This window comes from Cornus florida, unplaced genomic scaffold (genome assembly GCF_030987335.1).
Source record: "Cornus florida cultivar Cherokee Brave unplaced genomic scaffold, ASM3098733v1 CherokeeBrave_3.0.0_Hap2_Chr04, whole genome shotgun sequence".
NCBI lineage: Eukaryota > Viridiplantae > Streptophyta > Magnoliopsida > Cornales > Cornaceae > Cornus > Cornus florida.
In genome coordinates this window covers 12486363-12513779 of record NW_026775574.1, presented here as the reverse complement: position 1 = coordinate 12513779, position 27417 = coordinate 12486363, and the positions used below count along the sequence as shown (strand labels likewise).

The window sequence follows — 27417 nt, the reverse complement described above, 5'->3', positions numbered from 1 at the left end:
AAATGATTTGTCGGAAATTAATGGGTTAATTATTTTTATTAAATTTTAATATATATATATATATATATATATATATATATATATATATATTTGTAAATATTTTACGATAATTCAACACTAAAAAATAAAAATAAAAATATTTTTTTAAAAATTATTTTACATCCAAACAAATATATTTAACATAATTTCTGTATTGAATATGTTGAGAAGGTGAAATTCAAAACTCTCCTTAATCAATTTACATGTATAAGATTTTATATTCTTGATAAGCATATTATTGATAATGAATTTTTTTTTTTAATTATAGGTTATAATCATTAATCAATGATTATAACATGCACTATAGACTACCACTCTCAACTAGAATTTTGTCAATTAAGCGGCCATTGCAACTTCCTTTAATTTAAACCTCAAATTGGCCTATCAATCTAGATAGAAGTTGAATTCATTGGTTGGGCGAGTTAGTTATTTTTGTTAAATTTATATATATATATATATTTTTCGAAGGTGAAATTCAAAACTCGCCTTAATCAATTTACATGTATATGATTTGATATTCTTGATAAGCATATTATTGATAATGATCTTTAATTCATTGTAGGTTATAACTTATAATCAATGATTATAACATGCATTATAGACTACCACTCTCTCAACTAGAATTTTATCAATTAATCGTCAACGATATATATGTATTTTTTTCTTTACATGTCGGGTTGTGATTGGCCCTGACTCAAAACACTAGAAATTGGTACAATATAACTTCCTATGCCAACTGGACAGAAAAGGCAATAACAAAGACATTGGTTGAGAACTCACTTTCTCTATACCTGTTGTGTAACCCATCATTCCAGATCAGTTGGACCAGAAAAAAGGAAGGGCACAGCCCACTTGGGCAAAAATTCTGCAACCTAATAGCAGACTACTTATTCGGAAATGATAAATAATTGAAATTTGAAACCCAACAAAAAAATACACACACACACACACACTTGAGACACTTCAACTAAGGAAGATGGGGGTGTCTTTGAAGCTCTTGGTAGACATCTTCATGGGTTCAAATCCATCCAACTGCTGACCAATTTCATATTTGCACCAAAAATGTGCTAAGCTTCCAAGGAAGAACACTTCAAAATGAGCTTCATCTTTCGATTTTCTGCCAATAATAAGAGGAAAAACGACGCTACAACGCGACTCTTCTAGAACTTGTTTGAACAAAGCCAGTGTGCAAACAAGCTTTTTTCAAAACAATTTCTATGCGCAATAAACATGCCAGAAAACCTGACTACGTAAACTCAAAGCACCTTTAGGCTTTGCTAGTTTCCGTTATCGTCACATTTTCTATAATAATTAAGATTCAATCAACATGCATAGGAAAAACAAGATAAAAACGGAAGTACCAGAAAATCAGCAAAACTTATGCTCAATTGTCATACAGAGTTCAAATTCTTTCGCATTTTCTCTACTTTCTACTTTCTGTTGCACTTGTTCATAGCATATGGTGATGGAATTACTAGAGAAATGAACTAGAACATAGTGCTGGTGCTGTAACAACAATTTATATCGATGATGAATATATTTGGTAAAAGTATATTTGGTAAAAGTTTGCCAAAATCCGAGATTTGCCCAAATAAGGGAAAAGTAATCGCCCTGACCAATTTTCACAATCAGCTGAAGTCCCCAGGTTTGCCAATTTTAATCTTCTGTTCACCTAGAAACCTTGTAACAGCATTTTTTTGCCAGCCCTTGAAACTCCTGCAACCAATTATCAACGTAATGTGAATAAAGTGGCCGATATTCTTCCAACTTAGAATTCCATCAGGTTATCTACAGAGTAGGGTTAAAAGACTGCCAACGGTTTTTTTTTTTTTTTTTTTTTTTTTTTTACTTCTTATTTATCACAACAAACATATAGAGTATGTTTCTTAAATTTCCCCATCTTATTTTCCATATAAATTCTCCCTCGTTGAATGCATTGGAAAATTCACTTTGGATCATGCGTTGTTCTCAGCAACAATAAAAACAATAAGAAAAAAAATTATTACAGAAAACACTACATTTCTCCATGTGCCTGGTTAACTCCATCTATTGATCGATCTTTCTTGCTGATTGTTAACGCCATGTTGGCCCTAAATCAGCCATTTCTACATTACAAAATATGACACTTGAATTTGCCCCTTATTGCATCTACATTAGGCAAACTTCTACCATGAGTTCAATCGATACTATCAATACGTTTTTAGGGCTATCATCAATGGGTTGCAAGCAGTGCAGATGTAGAAAGATTTGAATTTATTCTGATTATATATACCAAGACTCGAGTCCAAATCAGAATTGCAGATCATATATAATACAGAGTTCAAATATGATAAAGTATCTGAAAATCCAAATTCAATTCGAAGGCAACAGGACTGAGATTAACATAAAATGTGAGGATCTAAAAATATAAATTACTATGGTACTGTATTATGTAATATTATATAAAATATCCCCTTAAAGGATATATAAAACATTGCTTTGTTAAATCTGGAGAGACTCAAATCTTAACTAAATCAAATTTCCCCTCCCAACTACTTATTTAAAAAACCAAAAAAAAAAAAAAAGATCTCCCCTCTCAACCAAGGGCAGCCTAGTTGGGTGTGTGTGAGTTTCTTGCCAAGGATAAAATGAAATAAAATCTCCCCTCCCAAAAAATAAAAATGGATCAAATCTACATGGATTCAAATTTGTCCCTAAATAACTCAATCTTAGTATATTTCAATTCATTTCTTCAAACCATTGTAAAGAAGATAACAAAAAGAATGGGGATATATTTTTCAGATCATTTTAAATTTTTTTGGAATAAGTAGTGTACAATGTTTTAAAATGTGTTTTTCAAATTGGAGATCACTAGGGTGTTGGCACTTTTTTCAGTACATGCACAATAGACCATCTTTTACTGTATGTTAAATATATAACTGTGGAGTTTAAATCCTCTGGAAGAGGAACAATAGTCAGGAATGTCAATAATTTCCTAACCTCAGAACATGTACTCATTTTTTACATGTCTTAGCATCAAGTGCTTACTTGTTAGGTTGAAAAGTAGATAAGCACTTTAAGTATTGGGACACATGCACATTTCACAATCTAAGTATTCTGTAATAATTATAATTAAGCAAAACTTGGAATGGCGTTTTAATGACATGTTGAGTCATTGAAAGTTCTGTTTAACAAACTTACTTCTGATCAAGATGTGCCAAAATTTCCCCACCGGGGAAAGCTGCTTTTGTAGCATCAAATGAAACTTTTATTGCTTGCTTCCAAGTCCCACCAACATCTGCATCTGTTTCTGCTTTTGACTGGCTAGGATCTTCCATCGGCAAGGAATATCCAGAAAGCAGATGGCCCACCCAAACACCATCTTTCCTATAATTAATAAGAAAGAAATGTCTTCTCATCATGGTACATACAAAATCTCACAGTATTTACATTTATATCTACTTTTCATCTAATATTCAAATATCAGTAAATTTCGAAGATCAGTGCAACTGTTTTATTACTATCTCAACTTTCTCCTTTGGAAATTGAGACTTTGGTATATGCAGTATGTCAATTGGACAAAATGTAATTAACAAACCTCATAGAAATGACTAGATTCGAGTCTAGTAAATTTCTCCTATATTTATATATTACCACATTTACTCACCATTCTTAAAGAAGAATGAGCTAGTCTGAGAGATGACAGCAGACAAGTCACTGAGATTGCTGGTGGTATAGGAAACACGCTTCAAAACCAATTACCATAGAACAGAGAAGCTAACAGGTAACTTACAGAACTATATCCATGTGCCGAGGTACATAATGTCCACCTCCTAATCCAAGAAGGACCTTGTTTTTATCGTTCTTACTGAAACATCAAGAGTTTAAATTGAGGTCAGAGAGTAATCTTGAACAGTAATATACAGGTTATCACAAAGTTAATTCAACAGGCATATATAGAAAGATGAAAAGTACAACTTTAATCACCAAATAAATGGAGAACAGTTGACCATAAACGTTGGCCTAGTGCACCATCATATGGAGAAAGCGAAGAGCAAACCACAAAATAGAAGCTAGTAATAATGCAGGAGCAGAGTGAAATTCTTGAGGCGCATGCCTCATACAGTGTTTAATTGTGGATTGTGGAATGGCATCAGTAAAGGCTGGATGAGTTTTATAAGCATGTTCAATTTCTAGTTTGGGAAGGGGACAGGATGAGCTTTTGGAATGACAGATGTAGAGCAATCCTCTAAAGGGATATGTACAGAATTATTTATGATTTCAGTGGAATAAAGATGCTTTTTGAGTCATATTACCTCAGCCAGATGGGCATGCAGTGGTTCTTTATGTTAGAATTAATAATGTGATACATGATTGGAGATTTGAATACTACATATTATCCAAGGTGGCCTTTACATGGACATCAACTCAAGGGAAGATTCTAATGACAGACAATTTGATAGAAAACAGAACTTTATCATTGGAGCTGTGTGTGTACAGTGTACGGAGATAGCAGAGTCGGAGAAGCATCTCTTGATTCATGTACAGTAGCTAGAGACGGTCTTTATTTATTATTAGACTTTTTTGGAATGCATAAGTTTTCAGGATTTTGAAGAGAATTCTTATTCTTTTGTTCCCTTCTAGGGTTTTATAGTTTCGTGCCTTTACAGTGCATGGTTCCACCTCTGTTTGGTGCCTTTTAGTGAAATACCATCTCACACAAAAAATAGTAATAATACTAATTACAAGAGCAGAAATAAATGCAAGTCTAAGAAGCAAACATGAAAGAAGCCTAAGGTCTCGCTCAAGCCAATGGTACCTGTTCCAGTTTCCAACAGCACCACCTCCTCCAAGCCCAAGTCCTTCCCAAACTAACTTCACACAGAAACAATCCCAATTTATTAAGTGGAATAAAAAAAAAAAAATCAAATAAATATCACTTTGAACCTAATAAAAATATCAATGAGCTACATGATGCTTGCATTTGAAACTAAGGTTTAGCATGAAAAAGAGATCGTTAGGAAAATAGTGACATTTTAAGAAATTGTGATATCAAAATGCAACCATCAAATACTAATATCACTGACTGGCAAGGTCTGGTGAACCAATTTATGCTTCAACACAAAGAGTCGTTAGAATTTAACAAACTACATAGAATTTAACAAACTACATAATCTGATGTGTATATTAATGCTCTGCATTAATCTGACTTTTCCCCCCATTTTAAGAGAAAAGACAAGTAACACGTAGAAGCAATGCTATACCACTCAACGGAAGTTGAAATATGATAACAACTTTCAAATTGTAAGAAAGAACAAACTCAAGCATAATCAAATAAAAATCAACTGGGAGCAGCGAAATGCCATAGCTTCCTTTTAATATTAGAAAGGATGAGTGTTTACTCAACTAGAGCAATAACATGAGCAGCATCTTCCCTCCTCCAGTACTCCTCTGTACTACCTAGATCAAAGGAAGAGAAAATAAGAGAAATAAGAACAAAAAGTTCAATATGTTTTCATCATTTGCAAGTCAATCCAACAAAGACTAATAATTGCAATTATCAAGAATGTTTCAAGCTGAAGTAAATAGATGGATGATGGAAAGGCCAGAATAATTGAGTTGAGACTGTTAAACCAGAAGACCAACACTTACCCTAATGTTAAGCCCTGTGTAAAGGAAAATTTGGGGAAAAGAGAGACAGAGAGAGAGAGAGAGAACATTTTCAGAACCAGCCCAAAGGTAGACAGTGCTTTAAGTTCAGTTATTACTAAATAGACATAAACATATCCACCAAACTCTACACTTTTTTTTTCTTTCCTATTTGAAACTCACACACCCTCTTTGGTTCTAAGGAGAGTATAACCATCAACCTTATACTTTGGAAGGGAAGGAAGTACCACTCGGTCATTAATTAGGAAAGTATAATTACAACACTCCATAATATGAATAAGATTTTATAAAAGGAAGAATTTACTTCTAACAAATAAAACAATACGGTAGTAACCAAGGATAAAGTCCATTTATTAAACCCACAAGACAGGCAAGTATCTGTTATTGTCTGTATACTTGGAGGGATGAGTACAAGGAAAGTAGAGAAAGGAGAGGGGAGGGAAGGATGGAGTGCCTACTGTTTGGCAGGAAGGAAAATGGACAGGAAAGGAAAAGCAGAACTGAAAATTTTCCACTTGGACGACTAAATCCTTTTCCACTGAAAAGTTGGTGGAAATGAAAGAATGGAGTATGACAATGAACATGAGAAGTTACATGTTGGAGTGTTAAAACAAGATGAGTGACACTATCTAACTTCCATCGGTTAACCACATCCATATTAACTCTACATAAAGGAAAAGATCAATCACTAGGAAAAGAGGGAGATCATCTTGTAAATGCTGAAAGATATAATATTTCAGTATGCTGAAACATTCGTCAATCTACACAATGTCGTACTAAATTTACCAATCCAAACAACATTAATTTAAATTGATCAAAATGGTATAAAACAGTGAAGAATTTACCAATCTCCGCAAACATGGTTGGCTTATTTGTCACAGGTCCATGATGAGTGGCCTCAAGAGTAATCTACATCAACCAAAAGATAATAAAGAATTACTTAAATATTGACCCTACATTGCCATATAACTTAAAAAATTGAATTTCACCAGTGAAAAGAACAAGTCTGCCTGAGTAATGTCAGTTAAAAAGTGACAATACGACACAAAATTAACTTAGTATAACGAATTAAGTGGTGATAGCGGTGGGTGTGGCAGTTAAGCCTTTATTAACATAAACATTGCAGTTTCTTCTGCTGATACTATTGATGCCCGCAAGCAAAAGCAGCGGTGGGTGTGGCAGTTAAGCCTTTATTAACATAAACATTGCAGTTTCTTCTGCTGATACTATTGATGCCCGCAAGCAAAAGCAGTGTTGGTGTTTAGAAAGACTCCATCACCACCATCACAACTACCATCAACACCACTTTTGGCAGCAACAACAATGGAAACAGAAATGACTGCAGTAATAATAAGGACGGCTTTTGTGTCCACATTAAGCTAACATATGTTATAATGTGTGTTAAACCTGCATTGTTTAAAATGACTAAAATTCACCACAAGCACAATTACTTAACAAATCCAACATTGCCCTAGTAGGAAGTGTGCCTTCCTTATTTGATGAAGTGGAAGCCATGAAAGTTCACAAATGGATAATAGCTTTGAATCCACAAAGTTCAAAGAAACCAATTCTATTATTGATGAATAATGAATGTTTAGGTATGCTCAGTACATCTATTTATACTAGTATTGAAATCCTAAGAGCAAAAGTAATACAAAAAAAGTCCAATTTGGCACTTCCCTAAAAATTAGGAAAAAATAGTGATACATTCATAATGACTAAACTAATATAACTGCCAAATTTTAGAAGAATCCGAGTCTGTTTGGACCACCAAAAAAAAATTGACAGTCTTCCTGCAAGTTATCACTGAAAATCGTGATTTTGTGATTTTGGGACCCTATACGATGAAATTTGGCCAAACAACAACATATCTCATGTATTATCTTGTGAGTATTAATTTTCAGGCCGTTTCCTATCAGTAATGAATTTCTGCAATTCAAAATGAGTTCTTTGCAGTTTTGGTAGACGCGATTATAAAAAATTAATGGATTTCAGTACATTATCAATGTTCTTAACTTACTCATTATCAACATTCAACATTCTTAACTTACTCAAAACTGTACCTAGAACAAACCGCGACGTAAAACATTGACTGATGTAAAAAGCATAATACAAATATACCTCAAATTCAGGAATTAGATTATGGGATTCAGCGATTTTCTTCAAGAGTTTCAGCCATGGTGCTATCCGAGGACTCGGTGGTGCAGCCCATCCAGGCTTCCCACCTTGTGGTGGCACATCTCCTTCCCTCAAATGTGGTACTCCTGACCAAAAATAATAACATGTCCCGTTAACAACAACATATGAATGCATTGACAAGGTATAATCTATCATTCTAAATGGAGGTTGAGTGTTCGAACCGACTAAGGGCAATATTGTGGGTATGTGCGCAGTTGTTTAAACTTACAAAAAAAATAAAAAATAAAAAAAATAAAAAACACAACAACAACAAAATGAATTGCATATAAAAACACAAACATATATATATATATATATTAAATTCATAAAACTAGACACACATATATATGTATACCAATTGGGTGTACAGTGAGGGCAGGGCGGTTAGAGACGGCGGTGTGTTTGCTTAAGAAGATGAGCTCGTCGACCACCTCACCGGTGGTTTCTTCCCAACGCATGTCCAAGTCATCCTCTTCCACAATGCCTTTGTCGTGCTCTAACAGTCTCACTTCTCCATTTCTGAAACTTCTGATACCCTTTTGATCCAATTCCCCAAAGAAGATTAAAAGGGTACAATTGAAAACCCACAAACATGCATATATCAATATAGATATATGTATAGATATTTCATGGAAAAATTAATCAAATGATACATAGAGGGGGATGGGCAAACCTGGAAGGAGGCGCCAGGTTGCCAGCCGGGCATGGCCAATAAGGCGGTGGCAGGGCCGATTGAGGCAGGATCGGTGGTGGTGGCAACTACTAAAGTCACCATATTTCTTTCTCTATATAGGATTGTGTGTGTGTATATATATATAAGCGCGTATCGGTGAGACTCCGATAGTTTCGCTAGGCTAAAAAAAAATTAGTAGGAGTATTATAAATTGTTGAATTCTTGAGGAAGAAGTTGAATATAGGTTTACAAAATTTGGTAAGTCAAAAACAAGGAATCAGACGGTGTTTTCAGCACATTGGAATAAAATTGAAAATTAATAATACAATAAAAAAAAATTACTTCCTCGGTCAACAGTAAGTTTCCTTTTTGAAAATTTAACATTTTTTTTTATTATTATTGAAGACAATTAGAATATCTAATAGTGTGTTAAAATATATTTTTTTTTTTGTGTAAAATATAAACTTAAATTTTTTTTTTTAGTGTTTTTTTTTTTTGTATAAATTTAATATGTGATAATAGATTTATACAAAAATTTTGGATATCTTATATCTTTTATGTAAAAATATATCCCCCAATAACAACCAATCAGAATATTTATAAACCTACTTAATATATGGTTGATTCTTAATGATAAGAGAAAGAGAGAGGAGGAAAGAAATATGTTGATATGGCTGTATAAAGAGGTGGTGTTGGCAATTTATTTTGGAGATAAAAAAAAAAATTTACACATCATGCTGGCATTATATATTTTACACAAAAAAGTGTTTTAACATATTGATGAAGATACTCTTACTATACACTGCCACGTCACCAATGTGTAAAATTATTATGTATTTTAGAGCATCTCCAACCGTTGTGCATATTTTTTTTTTTTTTTTTTGTAAATCTGATGTGTCACGATGAATTTATTCAAAAAATTTGAATTATTTAATTTTAGTTACAACGGTTTGTCATGCCAGACCCTACATAATTTTTACAAACCTACTTAATATATGGTTAATTCTTAATGAAATGAGAAAAATGATGGGAAAGGAAATAAACATATTTCATATATGGTTGATTCTTTTACACATTGATGATGTGACAATGTATATTAACAGACTATTAGAGATGAAAAAAAAAATTACACATCATAAGTGGCATTATATATTTTATACAAAAGAATATTTTAACATACTATTAGAGATCCCTCAATTTATTGTAAATTTACAAATTATATATATATATACATACACAGACATATATATATATATATACACACACGTCGCCGGGGAGGGAGTGAGACGTTGACGTCGACGTCTCCGGGTCGCTTGCTTTCGGTTCCTTCTCTTGCCGAATCGTCCGCCGTCTATTACAAGTATTGTCTTATATAGCTCTTTTGATCATCAATAGATGATTTTGTGCATAGAATTGGCAGCGAGATCTTGCCTCTTTTACAAAATCGAAGAGACAAAAATTGCGGATGTCAAAATGGGGCTGCGCTACTGGCTGACTTAAATGGAATGTTCATTTTCTCACCTGCTCTACTATACTGCCAGGCTAAGAGAAAGGGAAACTAGGTTAAAGTTAGGTAGACAGGAGACTACGGTGCAAATGGACACTATTGAGGGATGCTCTAACTTGTTCAGTGCCCTTCCTTACGGTGCAAATGGACACTATTGAGGATACTAACTTATTTGGCATGGTTGTATTGTGTCCAACAGTGCAAGAACAATTTGCAAGAATGGGCCAATTTTCGGAACAAAAAATTCGTGTTCCAAAGTGTACCCAAAATAAATTCGGCCCACTATTCACTGTAGAAAGCAGAACAACAGCCCAAAGTTAGAGCATTCTAAGAACACATATTTAAAGAATCGGTGGAACATTGCCCTTAATTGTGAACTTGCCTCCATCTCTATTCTCGTTCTCAACTGTGAACTTGCCCTAATTTCTAAAAGAACACTCTGAACTTGCCTTCTCTCTCTGCAACTGCAAGCTACAAAATCTACAAGAATCAGAAGTTCGAAACCCACCTCCATCAGAAGTTCGAAACCCACCTCCATCTCCCCCCCCCCCCCCCCCCCCCCTCCAAGAACCCCATTGATTCATACATAGATAAGCTCAGACTTAGCATTTTACAGCTAATTGAAAAGGACTCTTTTGGCTCTCTGATCTTATTTGACTATTTCTATTCCTCCTTGTATATCCGTTCTCTCTAGGTAAACAGGTAGATCAACCCAAAAATTACCGAATACGATTTGTGAGTTGTTGAAAACGATCTCTATCTCAGCTCTGCGTTTTCCGGCGAACCCCACCTCTGCATTTTCCGGCGAACCCAAAGCTTCAGTTCCGACGAACCCCACATCTGCGTTTTTTTAATTGAATTTTTGTTTGATCTAAATTCTCAAATCTCTTGCAATTTCTTCACCTGCTATATATATATAGCAAAATAGCTTGAATCCTCATTTTTTATATTTGTCTATCTGAAATTTTAAAAAAATTGTTAAATAATATAATATATGACTTATTATTAGGTAATATAATATATGATAAAATTTGTTTTTCTATATATATGTATATATCAAAATAGCTTGAATCCTCATTTTTTATATTTGTCTATCTGAAATTTAAAAAATTTAAATTTAAATGGAGAAAGAAAATAATTGTGACTTATTATTAGATAATATAATATATAATTAAATTTGTTTTTCTATTTTTAGTAAAAAGGTACTATGAAGAAGCAAATTTTCTATTTAAAGGTTTTTATTGGTAATTTTTTAATAAAAAAAACCCAACACTCATACTAATTTCATGCAATGAAATTTATTGGTAATATTTATAGGTTTTTATTGGTAATTTTTTAACAAAGGAAACCCAACAATTTTTTTTGGTAACTTAAAGTTTTGGAATTTGTCACTTAAAAAAAATATATATTTCATGATTTTTTTTTAGTGATTTTGGTTACACTTTTACTCTACCAAACATGTTTTGTTCCTATATTTCTTGGAACGAAATACATTACCAAACATGTTCTACAATGTTTTTGTTCCAAAATTCTCATAGCAAATTTTTGTCACCAAACATATTTTGGTCTCATTTCAGAATAGCACACTACAAAACACTTGCTCTGTTCTAAGCTAGAACATTACACTACACTACACTACACTTCCCAAACGGGCCCTAAGAAGCCTATGGCAATTTGGGAGATGCAGGCTCTAATCCCAATCATCCACTTTTTCTCCCTGTCATCCGATCGCTTCAATTAGGGCAGCTATGGCGGCCAGGTGGAACATTAGAATTATACCACCCCTTCTTCCATTGATTGACGAAGAGTCATCGATCTAGTCATTATTATTAGTTCGGTCGCAGATAGCAGTTGTCTGGTCAACATGGACCATTGTACGATTTGATTCTGTATCTTCCTTTCAGCCAATGTTCTTTCGATTTTTCCTACTTATTTGCAGCACATACATATAAATCTATGAAGTACGGAGACCGACACCAACACCGACACGGGACACGCATATGATATGACACTGACACGGCGATACGATAAATTTTAAAAAAATAGGATACGGACACGGCAAGGATACGGTAATAAAATAATAATATATATTTTTATTATATATAAAATTTTAATTTCTCTTAATTTTTAATTTACATTAATAGATATGATCCATTTAAATTATGTCCAGTCCAAATTCTATTAAAATTCAAACAATAAATATGTAGTATATCTTTACTTCCAACATTAGAATTTATATCAATACTATAATAGTTTTATTGTTATAACCAAACACACTGAAAGAGGATTGTAATCTTATCTCCTCGGTTCCCACGTTTGACTGATATTCTCTCTACTCTAGCCAAACACATTACTCCGTCTCTGAACTTCCATGTTCCATGTTCCATCTTCTTTCTCCTCCGCATATTCTCTAAAAATAGACGAACAAATTTTCACACAAATAATTAAAGAGATTTCTGCTTTCATTCTGCCTTCGATTGATCCACACCAATCAGAGCATGATCATCAGGTTCTTCATCATCACTTTGTTGATTTCCCCTCTTTTTTCCAATTTCTCTCTCATCCACTCCATTTTTTTTTATAGCTTTTGGTTTGTTGTCTTCGATCAGTCCACAAACTCTACACAAAAAACACACACATATCTCTTCATCCTCTCTCTCTTTCAAACAACAATCTGAACTGCGGTGTCCTCCGATGTACCAACCATGTCCTCCGGTGTGTCCCGGCCGTATCTTATGACATGTTCGACTTGAAAAAATGAATAAAAAAATAGGACATCGGTAGAAGGGTGTTGGACACGTGTCAGAAGCTGGGATACGTGTGTCCGTGTTGGACACGTGTCCGACACTGGTACGTCACCCCTACCACGCGTATCTGTGCTTCATAGATATAAATATATATATGTCTGTGTAAATTTGTAGTCGTATTTTTATTTAATTTTTTTTTTTTAAGGTTAGAGAGATTTTTAACCAAGTCAAAGGGTATTTAGGGGGCAAAATTGTCTTTTATATTTTTTAACGGAAACGTGACAGAGAAGTGAAAATGGACCTAAGTGATAGTTATTTTCGAAAAATATTTGAAAGTGATATTTGGCTAAACTTGAGGGAGTGTCAGTGAAATTAACCCTAAAAATAAATAATTCAAAATAAAATAAAAAAGAGTTGGAAATGATCTCACATCGTATACCCTCTCTTTATCAACATTTTTTCTCAAAAGTTTAAAATTTGACATCAATTTTTAGTTTGGAATTTTTATTTTGAAGTTTAGGTGTTAGTTGTGATTACAAAAGTATAATTTATTTTAGGGTCGCGTGCGAATTACACTTCTTTAATATCGATATAGTGCATATAACCCCGTTGTTTGTTCACCGCCCCTGTATTGACTTCTATTGATTGGAGTTACAAAAAGACTAAAATAGCTTTTTAGCTATGATTTGAAAATAATAATAAAATAACATAAAATGGGAAAAGAAAAAGAAACTCTTTGTCAATACGACATCGTTTTAAGCTAGAGGTTGCCTGCAGTCTATCAAACCCACTTCTTTGAGAGAGAAACTTCCATGGCAAGAACAGGAACAGAGAGAGCCAATTAAAGAAGTGCAAGAACAGAGTCTGTAGTTTTCGGGGTCTAGGTTGGAAACTGAGAATAAATATCCCGTTGGTGACCCGATGGGTTTCGGTTCCTCAATTCGCATAATTTCATCTCCTTGGGTTCATGGAAGCAATTCCAAAAAAACCCAGTTTGATTTTAAAACTAGAAATCCACAAGATGTTTGGGAAAAGGGCGAAATTATTAATGAATTTGGCAGAAATTTCAAAAACAATTATCATAATGTAGGTCAAGAATCCACAGGAGCAAATTATAACGGCGAATGAAAAGAAAGAGTTCAAATTAATTCAAACCCAATTGGGTTACAGGAGGAGGAAGAAGCTGTGCTTGTTGGGGCCGATAATGGCATTTTTTTTTATGGAAAATTATCGAGGGTTGATAGAGAATTCCATAGTTTTGAGGGTTCTAGTGATGACAGGGACTCAACGAGGTTGCCATGGAAGAGAGAGAGTGATACGAAATCCATGGAAGTAGAGAGGTTGAGGAATAGCAGCACCAAGTTGGCAGAGAAATGTTAATGTCATTTTCAGTGTACAGTATATATTTGTTGAAACTTAACCAAGATTGTTGTGTATGATTGATCAGTGATTAGCAAATAGCTAATGTCATTTTCTGCAATTTGTCGAATCGAAGCACAATAATCAGGTAGAAAGAGACTGGGGTTATATATATATATATATATATATATATTGCAAAGGAATATAAGAAGGGTAATTTTGAGAATAAAGTGTTTAAAATGGTGATGTGCCATGTACATGACCAACTAACGTGCATTTTCTACCAAAATTCTGACTCGAGGTGTTTAGTTGCATATTTTTATATCTAATATGAATTTATATAAACAAATAAAATTATAGGGGTGTAATTCACACAAAATCAAAACTATAAGGGGTGTTTTTCAGATCTTCCCCTTTATTTTATATACACATGCATTGTAATTACATGCATTTTATTATCCTAATTAATATGTGCTCTCTCTCAAATCATGATATTGAATCCTAAACTTTTTCACTTCTATTAACGATAATATCTTTCTCCTATTTGATCTTTGGATGAATTGTATTTATTATTCTCAACACAAAGAAAAAATATTTTTAAAACTAACTCAAAAACATATACTTTGGAGAAGAAAGGAAAACCAAATATAAAAAATAAAAAAATCACCATTAAATTTGCGCGGAGAGAAAGGGAGAGATGGAGCGTTAAAGGGGGAATGACAATTACGGAATCAGAAATTGTAAGAATGAAATATTTTACGGTGCAAGGATTCTTTGGTAACTTCGTTTGAAGAGAGAAAGAGGTGGGAGCGTGTAACGGGTGGGCGCTTGCCCATTTATCCAAAAGTTCGAACTATTGGGTAGTGCTGCATACCCACCCATTTATATACACTTCAACCCCTATCCAAATCCGATGTGGGACAAGTTTCACTTGTAACATTCTCTCCCACCCGAACCCACGCAACGCCCTTATTGCTGTCGGACCACCCTGCCTACCCGGAGACAGACCCGGACGCCTTCCGGGCCGAGCACTTGGCGTGACACCGGATTAAGGACTGGGTCTGGCTTTGATACCAACTGTAATGGGTGGGCGCTTGCCCATTTACCCAAAAGCTCGAACTATTGGGTAGTGCTGCATACCCACCTATTTATACACACTTCAACCCCCATCCAAATCCGATGTGGAACAAGTTTCACTTATAACAGAGCGCCAACTCCCAATAATTAAAAAAAAAAAAAAGACCCACCGAATTATTGTTTTTTTTTTTACAAATAACTCTGAATTATAAATTGTCCTCCTAAATTATTGATTTATTATAATTAAGAACAAACTCATCACAAAAAACTATTTCGTCATTTCTCATTAAATTTGTTATTTTTATTAAATTATTATTATTATTTTATATTTTTATTATCTAAAAATTAATTATATCATTTACCTTAATTTTATTATTAGTATCAATTTATCATAAAAAAAATTATAACTACCATTTTCTAAATGATTAACTTATTACTAAAAATTTACTATTTATAATAAAACTTATTATATTCAGTTTAAACTTTTTTACTATTAAAAATACTTTTTCTCATAAAATATATTCTTAAAATTTTAATAAATTACTTAAATAAAAAAATATCATCATTTTCATTTTCATGAAATAAATTCATGAAAATTAAAAAATTACTTAAATTTTTATTTAAATAATTAATTTTAAAAATTAAAGACAAATTTATGCAAAAATATGTGATCAAATTAGTATGAATTAGTTCTCAAAAGTTTTTCCAAAAAAAAAAAATTGAAAGACTGTTGCCGCCCAGGATCGAACTGGGGACCTTTAGTGTGTAAGACTAACGTGATAACCACTACACCACGGCAACCAGTTGTGCCCTACTTTTCTAATTATAATTTGTAATTCTTTTTTATAATGGTCTTGTAATCCATGATGTTTCATTCGGAAGCTCCATTCATTTATGTTATACAAACTTTTGAACTTATTATTTTTAAACATGAGACACTAATCAGCCTCTACTTAAAAATATAAAATTACGTATATCTGACCCTATTCAGATACTTAAACACTACATTGATGAAAATTTCGTCCATTAAACTAGCCTTGTTTTAAGACATGAAAATAAAGTTTATGTCAAACTTTTATCACTCTGAACTAAGTAAGGCTGTACATGGAGGGACCATATTGGGTGACAAAAGTAGATGTGTCATAAAAGAAGATTTTTTTTTTTTAAGGAAAAGAATAATGTTACATTAGACATTAGCGGGTGTAAAGACTCGAAATCGGGTTTCTAGGACAACGGGAACAACCCAATTATTAGGCTACGGTGACGTCACTCATAAAGGAAGAAGTTAATTTGGAAAATATGATCAAATGATGGAAATGGTGGAGATAAACCAAAACGGAAAAAGAGAAATTACTTAGTCTCCATACTTATTGAAGATGAGAGATTCTTAAAGGGTTAGGGTTTCTTGATTTGTTAGAACATATTTTCAAAAATAAAAAATAAAAAACTACAAAAAACTATAAAAAATAATTTTCTGAAAACAAGTTTTTTAGTTTGTAGAGACCGTAACCATTTTCTTTCTAACATATATTTTTTCCGTTGTGGAACGTTACACAGCCAATTAAATTTTTTTTTTTTAAATTGAGATTTGAAGGTAATGTTGTTCAATGTGATTCATGATGCACTGGTCTACTCTATAAAGTTTATGTCAAAACTACTTTCAATCATGGAGGAGGGACCATATTGGGTGGCAAATGTGGATGTGTCAAACGTTCCTAGGATAATGGGGAGCAACCCATATGGCGACGTTCACTCATGGAGAAAGAAGTTAATTTGAAAAATAAGATTGAATGATGGAAAAGGTGGAGATAAACCAAAAACGAAAAAGAGAGAAATTACTTCATCAACTATCCGTACTTATTGAAGATGAGAGATTCTTAAAGGGTTAGGGTTTCTTGATTTATTAAAATATATTTTCAAAAATTAAAAAATTAAAAAATTACAAAGAGTTATAAAAGATAATTTTCTAAAAACAAAATTTTTTAGTTGGTAGAAGCCGTAGTCATTTTCTTTCTAAGATATATTTTTTCCATTGTGGAACATTACACTGCCAATTAATATTTTTTAAAAAAAATTGAGATTTGAAGGTAATTCGGTTCAATGTGATTCATGATGCTCGTAGTCCTTGAAAAAGTGAGGAAAATTCTTTTATTTGAATTTTCTTCCCCTTTTTGGAGGGGTTTGATGCTACAGATTGGACTGGTCTATACATACCTATCAATAATTGTTGGACATCACAAAATGGGCCAACCACATGTGTACCTCACATGCATGCATTTTAAAATTATTTTATGTTTTATATATGAGTAATGTTCCCAAGAGAGAATAGATATGGGTGGGTGCGCTACACCAATTAAGTACTGGTTGATCCAAATCGTACTTGTACTACCTTCTCTCTAATAGAATTATCTCATGAATTCTCTCTATTTTTTTTTTTAGATATGTGAAAAATTGAATTACTTATTTATTACTTTTTGATTTTATATAAAAAAAAAGGAGCTCATAATTCTTCGATTCACTTAAGAGCATTACTCATATTTTATTCTTTTATCTAATTTGAAAATTTCCCCATTTTTTGGGTGGTGACGCTTAGAGATTGGACTATAGTATATATATACATACCCCATCAATGGTTCTTGCACATCACAAAACAAGATAGTCAAGTCTAGCTCCAAAACCTCTCATCCCAATGCCTACATCTCAGCCTCTTCCTCCTCCAAAATATGTAGAAGAAGATGTGGTGACCCAAGAATGCAAGGACTTATTGTCCTCCCTACCTAAAGAGAGAGGGTGGGTTGCAACCTATCTCTACCAATACCAAGGCTTTTGGCACCACCCCAGGCAATTGCAAGGTGTACTTTCATGTCAACAACACTTCCAAGCACAAGATACAGACATCCTCCTTGTCACCACCCCCAAATCCGGCACAACCTGGCTGAAGGCACTCCTTTTCGCTTTGGTGAACCGGACTCGCTATCCCGACACCCAAACACACCCTCTACTCACCAACAACCCTCACATTCTCGTCCCCTTCTTGGAGCTCAAGCTCTACCTCGAAAACAAAGTCCCCGACCTCACTTCCTTCGCATCCCCAAGGCTCTTTGCGACTCATCTGCCATTCCTGTCGGTCCCAAAATCCGTGGGGGACTCGGAATGCAAGCTTGTGTATCTCTGCAGGAACCCTAGGGACACTTTTGTTTCGCTTTGGCACTTCACAAATAAGTTGAGACCCCAAAACACAGGCACAAATTCGCTTGAAGAGGTGTTTGATCTGTTTTGTAGGGGAGTGAGCCTCTATGGACCCTTTTGGGACCATGTTTTGGGTTACTGGAAGGAAAGTTTGGAAAATCCTCAAAAGGTTCTTTTCTTGAAGTATGAGGACATGAAAGCAACACCCACTGTTCATCTGAGGAGACTAGCTGAGTTCTTGGGGTGCGCGTTTTCCGCAGAGGAAGAAACCAAAGGGGTGTTGGATGAGCTGTTGAGGTTGTGTAGCTTCGATAATTTGAGCAATTTGGAGGTGAATGTGAACGGAAAGTTGCCTTCCGGTGAGGAAAATAAAGCATTTTTCCGACGAGGCGAGGTCGGAGACTCCAACAATTATCTGACTGCTGAAATGATTGACCAGTTTGATCAGATTATTGAAGAAAAGTTGCATGGTTCTGGTTTAAAATTTTAGGTCGGTCTCCTAATGTTCATGTGTTTTAATGATTACCTAAAAAATAAATAAAGATTGTGTTATATATTTATGCTGTCAAAGCTCAAAGTCAACTTCCAGTTGACTGATGCTTTGGTAGATTTAGTTGGATTGCTTCTTTGTTCTCTCTTTGGCTTGCCTCGGATTGTAATCTTCGGGTTTTCTTTCAATAAAATCTTACCTAATTATCGAAAAAGAAAAGAAAAAAAAAATCTATTTTATTTAATTTTTATTTTTGAAAGGTTAGCATGTATTTGTATGTTTCTGGTGCTTTTCGAATCTTGTACGAAAACGGCATTATTAATTGTTTAATATGGATCGATTTGTTGTATGATTGTGACGTTGGAAGCTGAATAATTGCTGAAATATTATTTTCTAATGCTAAGTTTTGAAAAGTTAATGTACATTGTTAGAAGTTGAATTATTTCTGAATTATTGAATAAAATGCTAGTATCTTTTGAAAAGTTGATGTAAACTTATGTCGGTACGCTAAGGCTCAAGTGACAGATCACTTTACATGTTATCAAATCATGCATTGTCATAAATTTAGTCCCATGCTTTTAATTTATTTTTTAATTTTTTTTAGGATTAGAGAAATTGAATTTAAATTGGTATCTTGGTTTAAGTATGATTTGGGAGTTTGGACGAATCAGGGAGTAACCTTGTTTTGAAATCTCATCGGGGCATTTAGTAACGAAAAATATTTTTTATTTTTATTGTCAATCTCTAAAAAAATAAAACGAAAATAAAAATCACGTTTAATAAAATATTTTTATTTTTTATAACAGAAAACGTTTTTAATTTTTGTGAATAAAAGAGGAAACATAAAAATGATGTTTTCTATTTTTTGACACTGTAGCACAACAACTTTTTCACTAATATCACTACACATGCACTATTCATTTCAAATAAAATTCATATTATTTGTGTTATATACTAAGTTGCATATTAAATGTCAATAAAAATATATATTTTTAACATATAATATATTAAATATGGTATATTATTTTTTATTTGATAAAAATATATTTTAATATATAATATATTAAATAATAATGTAAATTTTTTTTGTGACAAAATCATTTTTGATATAGAATATAATGTTATTAAATTACTAAGTAGTAGATATTTTATATTATTATATATCATATCCATATTATATTATATGTAAATATTAAATTATAATTAATTTACAATATTATAACACAACATATATTTTATTACATATAAGATATATTATTTAATATTTTTTATTCATAATAAATTATCATATGCTCAATATATTATATATCACATAATAAATGTATATATTATGCATATACATGTATTTATATATATAATTGGTGGGAATGTTTTTGTCTTGGTATATCTAATTTTGTACTTGTAATGTATTGGGTATTTTTAAGATTTATAATTTTAAATTAGATTTTCTAGATTTATGGTTTTTGGGTACTAATGGAAGCAAGTGTCATGGGTTGCTCTCTATATCCGAGAGTTCGTGTTCAAGTCATCTACCTTCTCCCTCACCTCTAATCACTAACTCCTAAAATTTTTGTCGTGAAAAAATTAAAAAATAAAATAAGAAATTTAAAGAATATTATGTGCATTTTGTATCAAATAAGAAATTTAAAGTTAATAGTAGTGTTTTGGTAAAAAATGAAAAACACATTTAAGTATGATATTTTATTGTGAAAATGTCGAAGAAAAAAAAATAATAATTTTTATGGTTTTGGATCATGAACGGTTATTAAAGTAAGAAAAAATAATTTTTTGATATTTTGGTTTTAGGCTACTGTTTATGAAATGTTTTAGTACTGTGTAAAATAAAATAAGGCCGCACCAAACATACTTTTGTTGCTAAAATCGACACTATAACAGCAAAAAAATAAAAATAGCAGAAACAAAACGCATGACGTATCTAGTGTACATAGTGTGGATTCGAATTCGTTTCATTGGGCAAATTTGCGATTTAAATGTCACGTGTGTCATGGGATTGGTATGAATGAAGGGTTATCTAATATTAAGAAGACTTTTTATTTTTTAAATAAAGAAAAAAGAAAAAGAAAAAACACCCGATACCATATATATTTAGGTATAAGGTTGGGGAGGACTATTTGGTCTTTTGTATGTAACTTTGTGATTGGCTAGGACCATATGATTTTGACACGTGCAAAGAAGACGTAGAACTAGATTAGTGGAGAAAGAGAAGAAAAGAGAATTTTTTTTAGGAGAGTTTAGAGATCTTTATTGGAGTCTCTATCCCTATTTATATTGCCCAACTTCTTTCCTAGGTTCGATGCAGAATCCTTTCTTTGGTTTGCAAGAATTGAATTTCGACTTCGATGCTGGGCTTGGGCCTCCTCCTCAAACTGATGGGCCTGTCCATCATCCGGAATGGGCCTATTCTCACACTGTGCCTCTCAATCATTAGGTCTGTATGCTTGGCCCCCACCTAACTTGGTGGAGAGATTTCCTTTCTATAGTGCGTTGCTTAAGAAAGTGACATAATCGAGTTAATATTACGAAAAGTGGAAGATCAAAGTTAACGTGTGAAGAGTTTCACTAAGACTCAATCAATTTCCTCAAGAATCTCCTACCAGGTTTCTCTTGAGGGGTGTAGACACTAAAATTTTAGTAGACTTTGGTTTTGACAAATGGACCCATTAAATATGGGCATAATGTTTAATTAAGTTATTTAATTGGCCCAAGCTTGATCCATTTAAATTATTTAATTAGCCCAGCCCAGATGGTTAAATAAAAAGAATAATTATTCCTAATAAAATATATTTGGAATAATTATTTTTAAGGATAATTATCATAATATAACCGGCCCGGCTCAGTTATTATTTTATCTTTATTAGAAGATGACACGTGTAATCATCCTATTAATCTAAAAAACATATAAATAGAGGCCTGAAGGAAGAAGGACGGCACACAATCAGAGTCCAGAAAATCTAGGGACAAAATTTAGAAATCCAGAAGGTCCAGAAATTCAGAGACTTAGAAATCCAGAGGGTCCAGAAATTTAGAGACATCAAATTCAGAATTCAGAGATCCAAGAAATCTTATCCCCAACATCCAAATCCAAAAGCGAAAAACACTAAGCACATCAAATCGTGCCGTTCTTCATCAAATTCCACAGTGATCAACAACAAGCACATTCAAAGACGTGTTGTTCTTCATCCAAATTCCATAGTGATTCAAGATTAAGCTCGTGCAACCCTTGGATCCAATCAACCAAAAAGGAGATCGGATTAGAGGATCTTATTCTTTGGAATATTATTACAAAGGATTGTACTCCATCTTTATAAATTAATAAAATATTATATTTGCTCCATATTTTGTTCTTATTTGCATACTACAAAATTTGTGTGTACAAATTTCTGGTACACCCGGTGAGACCTCCTTTGCCTCTCATCTCTTTCTCCTACCATCAAGTTTCTTCTTTATCAGATTTTATGGCTCCCCCTAAGACTCAGACAGACAAGAAAGCCCAAAAGAACATCGCTACTGCAAAGGTCGACGCCAAAGCCACCATGAAAAGTGGCATGAAAGCCAAATCAAGTGATGGAAGTACCTTTGCGGGCCCTGTGACACGTAGCAAGTCCCAAGCAATCGCGACATCTAAACATCAGAAAGATTTGGTGAAAACCAGTCCTGTAAAACCGGCGAACATGAAAACTCAACATGTCAAGAACCCTGACGTTGTTCCAGAGGAGATTTCGCCACCAGATTTACCTCATTCCATTTATGATGCTCACTCTAGTGTCGGTTCACCCCTAAAGTCACCTCGTCAAACTTCGGAGCAATCAATCACTTCAAGGAATGTTGACTCTCAAGGCCAATCATACTCAAATGTGGTCGTTACTATAATGATTGGAGCCGCCACGGTGGAGGAACAACTAGCAACTATGTCTCGTGCCATTGAGAACCTCACAAAGACTGTTGAAGAGAAGGACTTGCAAATTGCTACACTGATGAACAAATTGGAAGTTCAGACCTTCGGTGAATCACCAATACAGTCTGGGAATCCTACATCTTCCACAGCAGCACCACCTGGGAATCTTGTAACTTTCACACCACCACCATCTGGGAATCCTAATTCGATAGCACAAGGTACTCGCATGGAGGATCCCAAACAGCTGCCGGTGATAGAACAGGCGACTGGTCAAACCAATCATGCTTCTTTAGTCTCTTTATTATTTGTCGAACAATTGCAAGATATGATAACGAATACAATCCGAGCCCAATATGGATGCGTCTTACAGAGCACTCTCATGTACTCAAAGCCCTATACAAGGAGAATCGACAATATGAGGATGTATATAAGATACCAACCTCTGAAAATTTAGCAATTTGATGTAAAAGGCAACCCCAAGCAACACATTGCCTATTTTGTCAAAACTTGCAATAATGCTGGAACTGATGGGGACTTACTAGTTAAACAGTTTGTTCGCTCCCTTAAAGGAAATGCGTTCTAGTGGTACACTGACCTAAAGTCAGAATCAATTGACAGTTGGGACTAAATGGAATGAGAATTCTTGAATTGGTTATATAGCACTCGTTGTACTGTTAGTATGATAGAATTGACTAACACGAAACAATGAAAGGATGAACCTGTAATTGACTACATTAATCGGTGGCGAGCACTCAGTCTTGACTGCAAGGACCGATTGTCAGAAATCTCTGCTGTAGAGATGTGTATGTAGGGAATCCATTGGGGCCTTCTTTACATTCTCCAAGGCATAAAACCTCACACATTCGAAGAATTGGCTACGTGTGCCCATGACATGGAGATCAGTATAAAATCTCATGACGACAAAGGTCCGGTAACCATAGAACCACGCATAGACAAGAAGGACTGGAAGAAGGACGACAAGTCGTCAAAGACCGATGTTAAAAATTCCATGGCTATCTCAACTACCCCAATCAAGATATTTGTTAAAGATGACAAGAATAATGATAAAAAGCCTCGCCAGTTTCAAGAGAGGGAAAGACAGCGTCCTACGCTAAAAGAGTTAGAGAGGAAGGAATACCCCTTCCCCGATTCTGATGTCCCTAGCATATTGGACTATTTACTCGAAAGTAAAGTTATAGAACATCTTGAATGCAAACGCCTTCAAGAGATGGGACGTGTTAACGACCCGAAATACTTCAAATATCATCGTATTGTCAGTCATCCAATTGAGAAGTGTTTTATCTTTAAGGAGGTGGTGATGAATCTGGCAAAACAAGGAAAAATCTTATTGGACACAAACGAAGTTGTAACTTCAAATCATACTACTGTTATTTTGACAACCTCTATCGTAGGGAGTGCTCGTTCTCAACCTTCAAATTCTGAGGTATATTACAGAACCATCTAGTTTGGCTCATTAGAACCAATCCCCATCTATCTTGGCCAAGGAAGTGTACTTGACGTTTCAACGTTTGGAATAGTTTTTCCTCAGGATGATGAAGAATGATGGACTCCGGTGATAAGAAAGAAACCATGGAAGTAACGAGCTGATATTTTTCAGACTAGTTATTCTGACAGGGGACAAAGGAAGAAGAAACCTCAATATCGCAATAGACAATATGACCATAATAGAAAATGGGTCAAGAAGACACAGTCATCCAAACACGCCTCTATGAGCAAAGGGATCCAGAAGCCCATTACTTTGCAAGAGTTCTTCCAGAAAGATATCTAGATGACAAAGTTATGATAGCTTACATGGTTTTAACTGAGAAAGCAAGCCCCGTTGATGAGAATAGTGAGGATCAAGATGAAGCCCAGACTATAGAGAACCATGTAAAGGATGCAGCCATCATTGAAAAGTCCGATGATAATGAAGTAGCCAGAGGTACACTTGATTCATGTTATGCACCAATTGTTTTTACTGACGAGGATCTTCAGTTCGGTTCGAAGTCGCATAATTGTCCTCTATTCATTTCTGGTTACATAAAAGAACAAAAAGTTACTCGGATTCTTGTTGATAGTAGATCAGCGGTGAATCTCATGCCAAAATTTACAATGAAAAATCTTGGCATCACCGTCGATGAGTTATCTCGTAGCCGTCTTATTATTCAAGGTTTTAACCAAGGAGGACAAAGAGCTATTGGCATGATTCGGGCAAAGCAAACTATTGGCGAGCTCTAAGCTGAAACCTTATTCCATGTTATTGATGCAAAGACGTCCTAAAATTTGTTGTTGGGAAGGCCTTGGATACATAATAATGACGTTATTCCATCAACTCTTCATCAGTGTTTCAAATTCTACAAGAATGATGTACAAACGATTGTGGCAGACCATAAGCCATTTACAGAAGCAGAGTCTCATTTTGCCGATGCCAAGTTCTATATCAATCCCGATACACCTTTGGAAGTGCCCATCCCAAGCCATCCGTTTACACAAGAGGTTCAATCTACAAAAACAAAAGAAGTATTAAGTGATTCATTAGATGTTTCAGTGACAGACATTGTAAATGTAGCTAAAACGCAAGGGGTCTCGATAAAATCACATCGAACGAAACCTATTTTAAAGTATGTTCCAAAATCTCAACAACAAAAAGGGCAGTCACTTGTCATCGAGATACTTGAAACCAAGGAATTTAAATTGAAGATGTCACAAACCAAAGAAAAAGAAGATATGCAAAAGTTACAAGGAGAGTTAACTTTTCTTCTCACCAAGATTCAAAAGTCTTCACCTTCCAAGCCTCTGTTAAAAGGGTTCGTGCGACCTTCTCAATTTCTAGTCGATCATGGATCACTTCAAAAACAAAAGATTGATTAAGGATCAGATCCTAAAGCATACCAACTCATGACTAAGTCGAGGTATGATTTTACAAATCCTGCAAGCCTTGGAAAATTGAATTCTGAGGTCACCGGTGAGAAAGTGCATGACCTCAATACAAAGAAGAAGTTGAAAGAACAAGGATATAAGATCATTCCACCCAAGTCCGGTCTCGGTTTCATAACTTCTGAGTCACTTCAAATTCAAATCACAAAAAAGGATAATAAGTCAAACACTTTATACATTGGGTTTGAAGAAGTTGACGATGAACAAAACCAACAGACTATGCATCAAAAATCAGTCTTCGATCATATAGGAGCTCCATGTGATTGAATATCTGTATTTAACAGGTTGTTAAGCCAAAGGTCAAATGTTTCAAAGTCTCAAGTCAGCAGTTTGCCTCGTACCTGTGTTTTTAACAGAATGAGCTTTCATGACCAAGGAAGAAAATCTCCACAACCTCAATCTCGAATGTCAGTATTTTCTCGAATTGGTACTATTAATGATGCACCGCTAAAAAATAACAAGAGTGGAAAGTTAGAGAAAGTTAATATCGATATGGTGAACAATAGTGAAGTTCGGAGCCTGGTGCCTTCGCAAATAAAACGTAAGACAGAGATAGATGTCACTAATGATGTTACACTAAAAGTTTAAAGGTGAACCATTGTATTCACTAATCAATCAGAATAAGTGAATAGAACAGAATGCACTGGCGAATCATCTTGTGTTACTTCATACCACATCACTGTTGAAGAGGAACCTGACTCTGAACAATCAGATGAAATCGAGAAAGCTCCACCAACATTAGAAGATGGGGGGCAAGCAACCTTTGATCAACTCAAAGAAATCAACTTAGGGACTGATGATCAACCCAGACCAGTTTTCGTTAGTGCATTCCTAAGTCCCTCAGAAGAAAATGATTACTTTCAATTATTGTCTGAGTACAAGGATGTCTTTGCATGGACATACAAAGAGATACCCGATCTTGACCTTAAAATTGCAGTGCACAATCTTGCTGTCAAACATGGAACACGTTCAATTAAGCGGTCTCAATGTTTTTTCCGTCCAGAGCTAGTTCAGAGGATAGAGGAAGAACTCAACAAATTGATTGAAGTGAGGTTTATTCATGAGGTCAAATATCCAACATGGATTTCGAGCATTGTTCCAGTGAACAAGAAAAATGGACAGATTCGAATCTGTGTGGACTTTCGTGATTTGAATGAGGCCTGCCCAAAAAATGATTTTCCTCTTCCATCCCCGAGCTTACTATAGATGCAACCACGGGATATGAAGCTCTCTCTTTCATGGATTGTTACTCCGAGTACAATCAGATAAGAATGACTCCGAGGGACGAGGAGTTAACTGCCTTTCGCACTCCTAAAGGCATATTTTGCTACAAAGTTATGCCTTTCAGACTTAAGAATGCGGGAGCAACTTACCAGCGTGCCATGTAAAGGATTTTTGACGACATACTCCACAAGATTGTTGAATGTTATGTTGATGACTTGGTGGATAAGACGAAAGAATGAAGAAATCATTTACAGGATCTAGTTTTTAATCGCCTCCGAAAATTTTAACTCAAGATGAATCCTCTTAAATGTGCATTTGGTGTGACTTCATGGAAATTCCTGGGATACGTTATACATCATCATGGTATTGAAATTGATCCTAATAAAGTTGAGGCCATTCAAAAGATGCCGCCACCAAAGAATTTACGCGAGT

The 27417-nt window shown here is 34.3% G+C and overlaps 2 protein-coding genes and 1 non-coding gene across 3 annotated transcripts; 1 reads left to right on the top strand and 2 right to left on the bottom strand.

The window, feature by feature from the left end:
- Positions 1-1397: 1397 nt before the first annotated feature.
- On the bottom strand, positions 1398-8802 carry LOC132302738 (D-aminoacyl-tRNA deacylase). Its single transcript, XM_059799661.1, has 9 exons — positions 8540-8802; positions 8222-8402; positions 7810-7952; positions 6534-6597; positions 5426-5478; positions 4838-4893; positions 3812-3886; positions 3220-3405; positions 1398-1755 (listed from the first exon to the last, which is right to left on the bottom strand). Exons 1-9 carry the CDS (start codon positions 8639-8641, stop codon positions 1668-1670), a joined length of 948 nt encoding a protein of 315 aa, XP_059655644.1. The 5' UTR covers positions 8642-8802; the 3' UTR covers positions 1398-1667.
- Positions 8803-15957: 7155 nt separating this feature from the next.
- TRNAV-UAC (transfer RNA valine (anticodon UAC)) lies at positions 15958-16030 on the bottom strand. The gene has a single exon. It is a non-coding gene; the product is annotated as a tRNA-Val (tRNA).
- A 1764-nt stretch (positions 16031-17794) lies between these two features.
- LOC132302737 (cytosolic sulfotransferase 12-like) lies at positions 17795-19257 on the top strand. The gene has a single exon (XM_059799660.1). The coding sequence runs from the start codon at positions 17919-17921 to the stop codon at positions 18906-18908; it is 990 nt and encodes a 329-aa protein (XP_059655643.1). The 5' UTR covers positions 17795-17918; the 3' UTR covers positions 18909-19257.
- The last annotated feature ends 8160 nt before the right edge of the window (positions 19258-27417 follow it).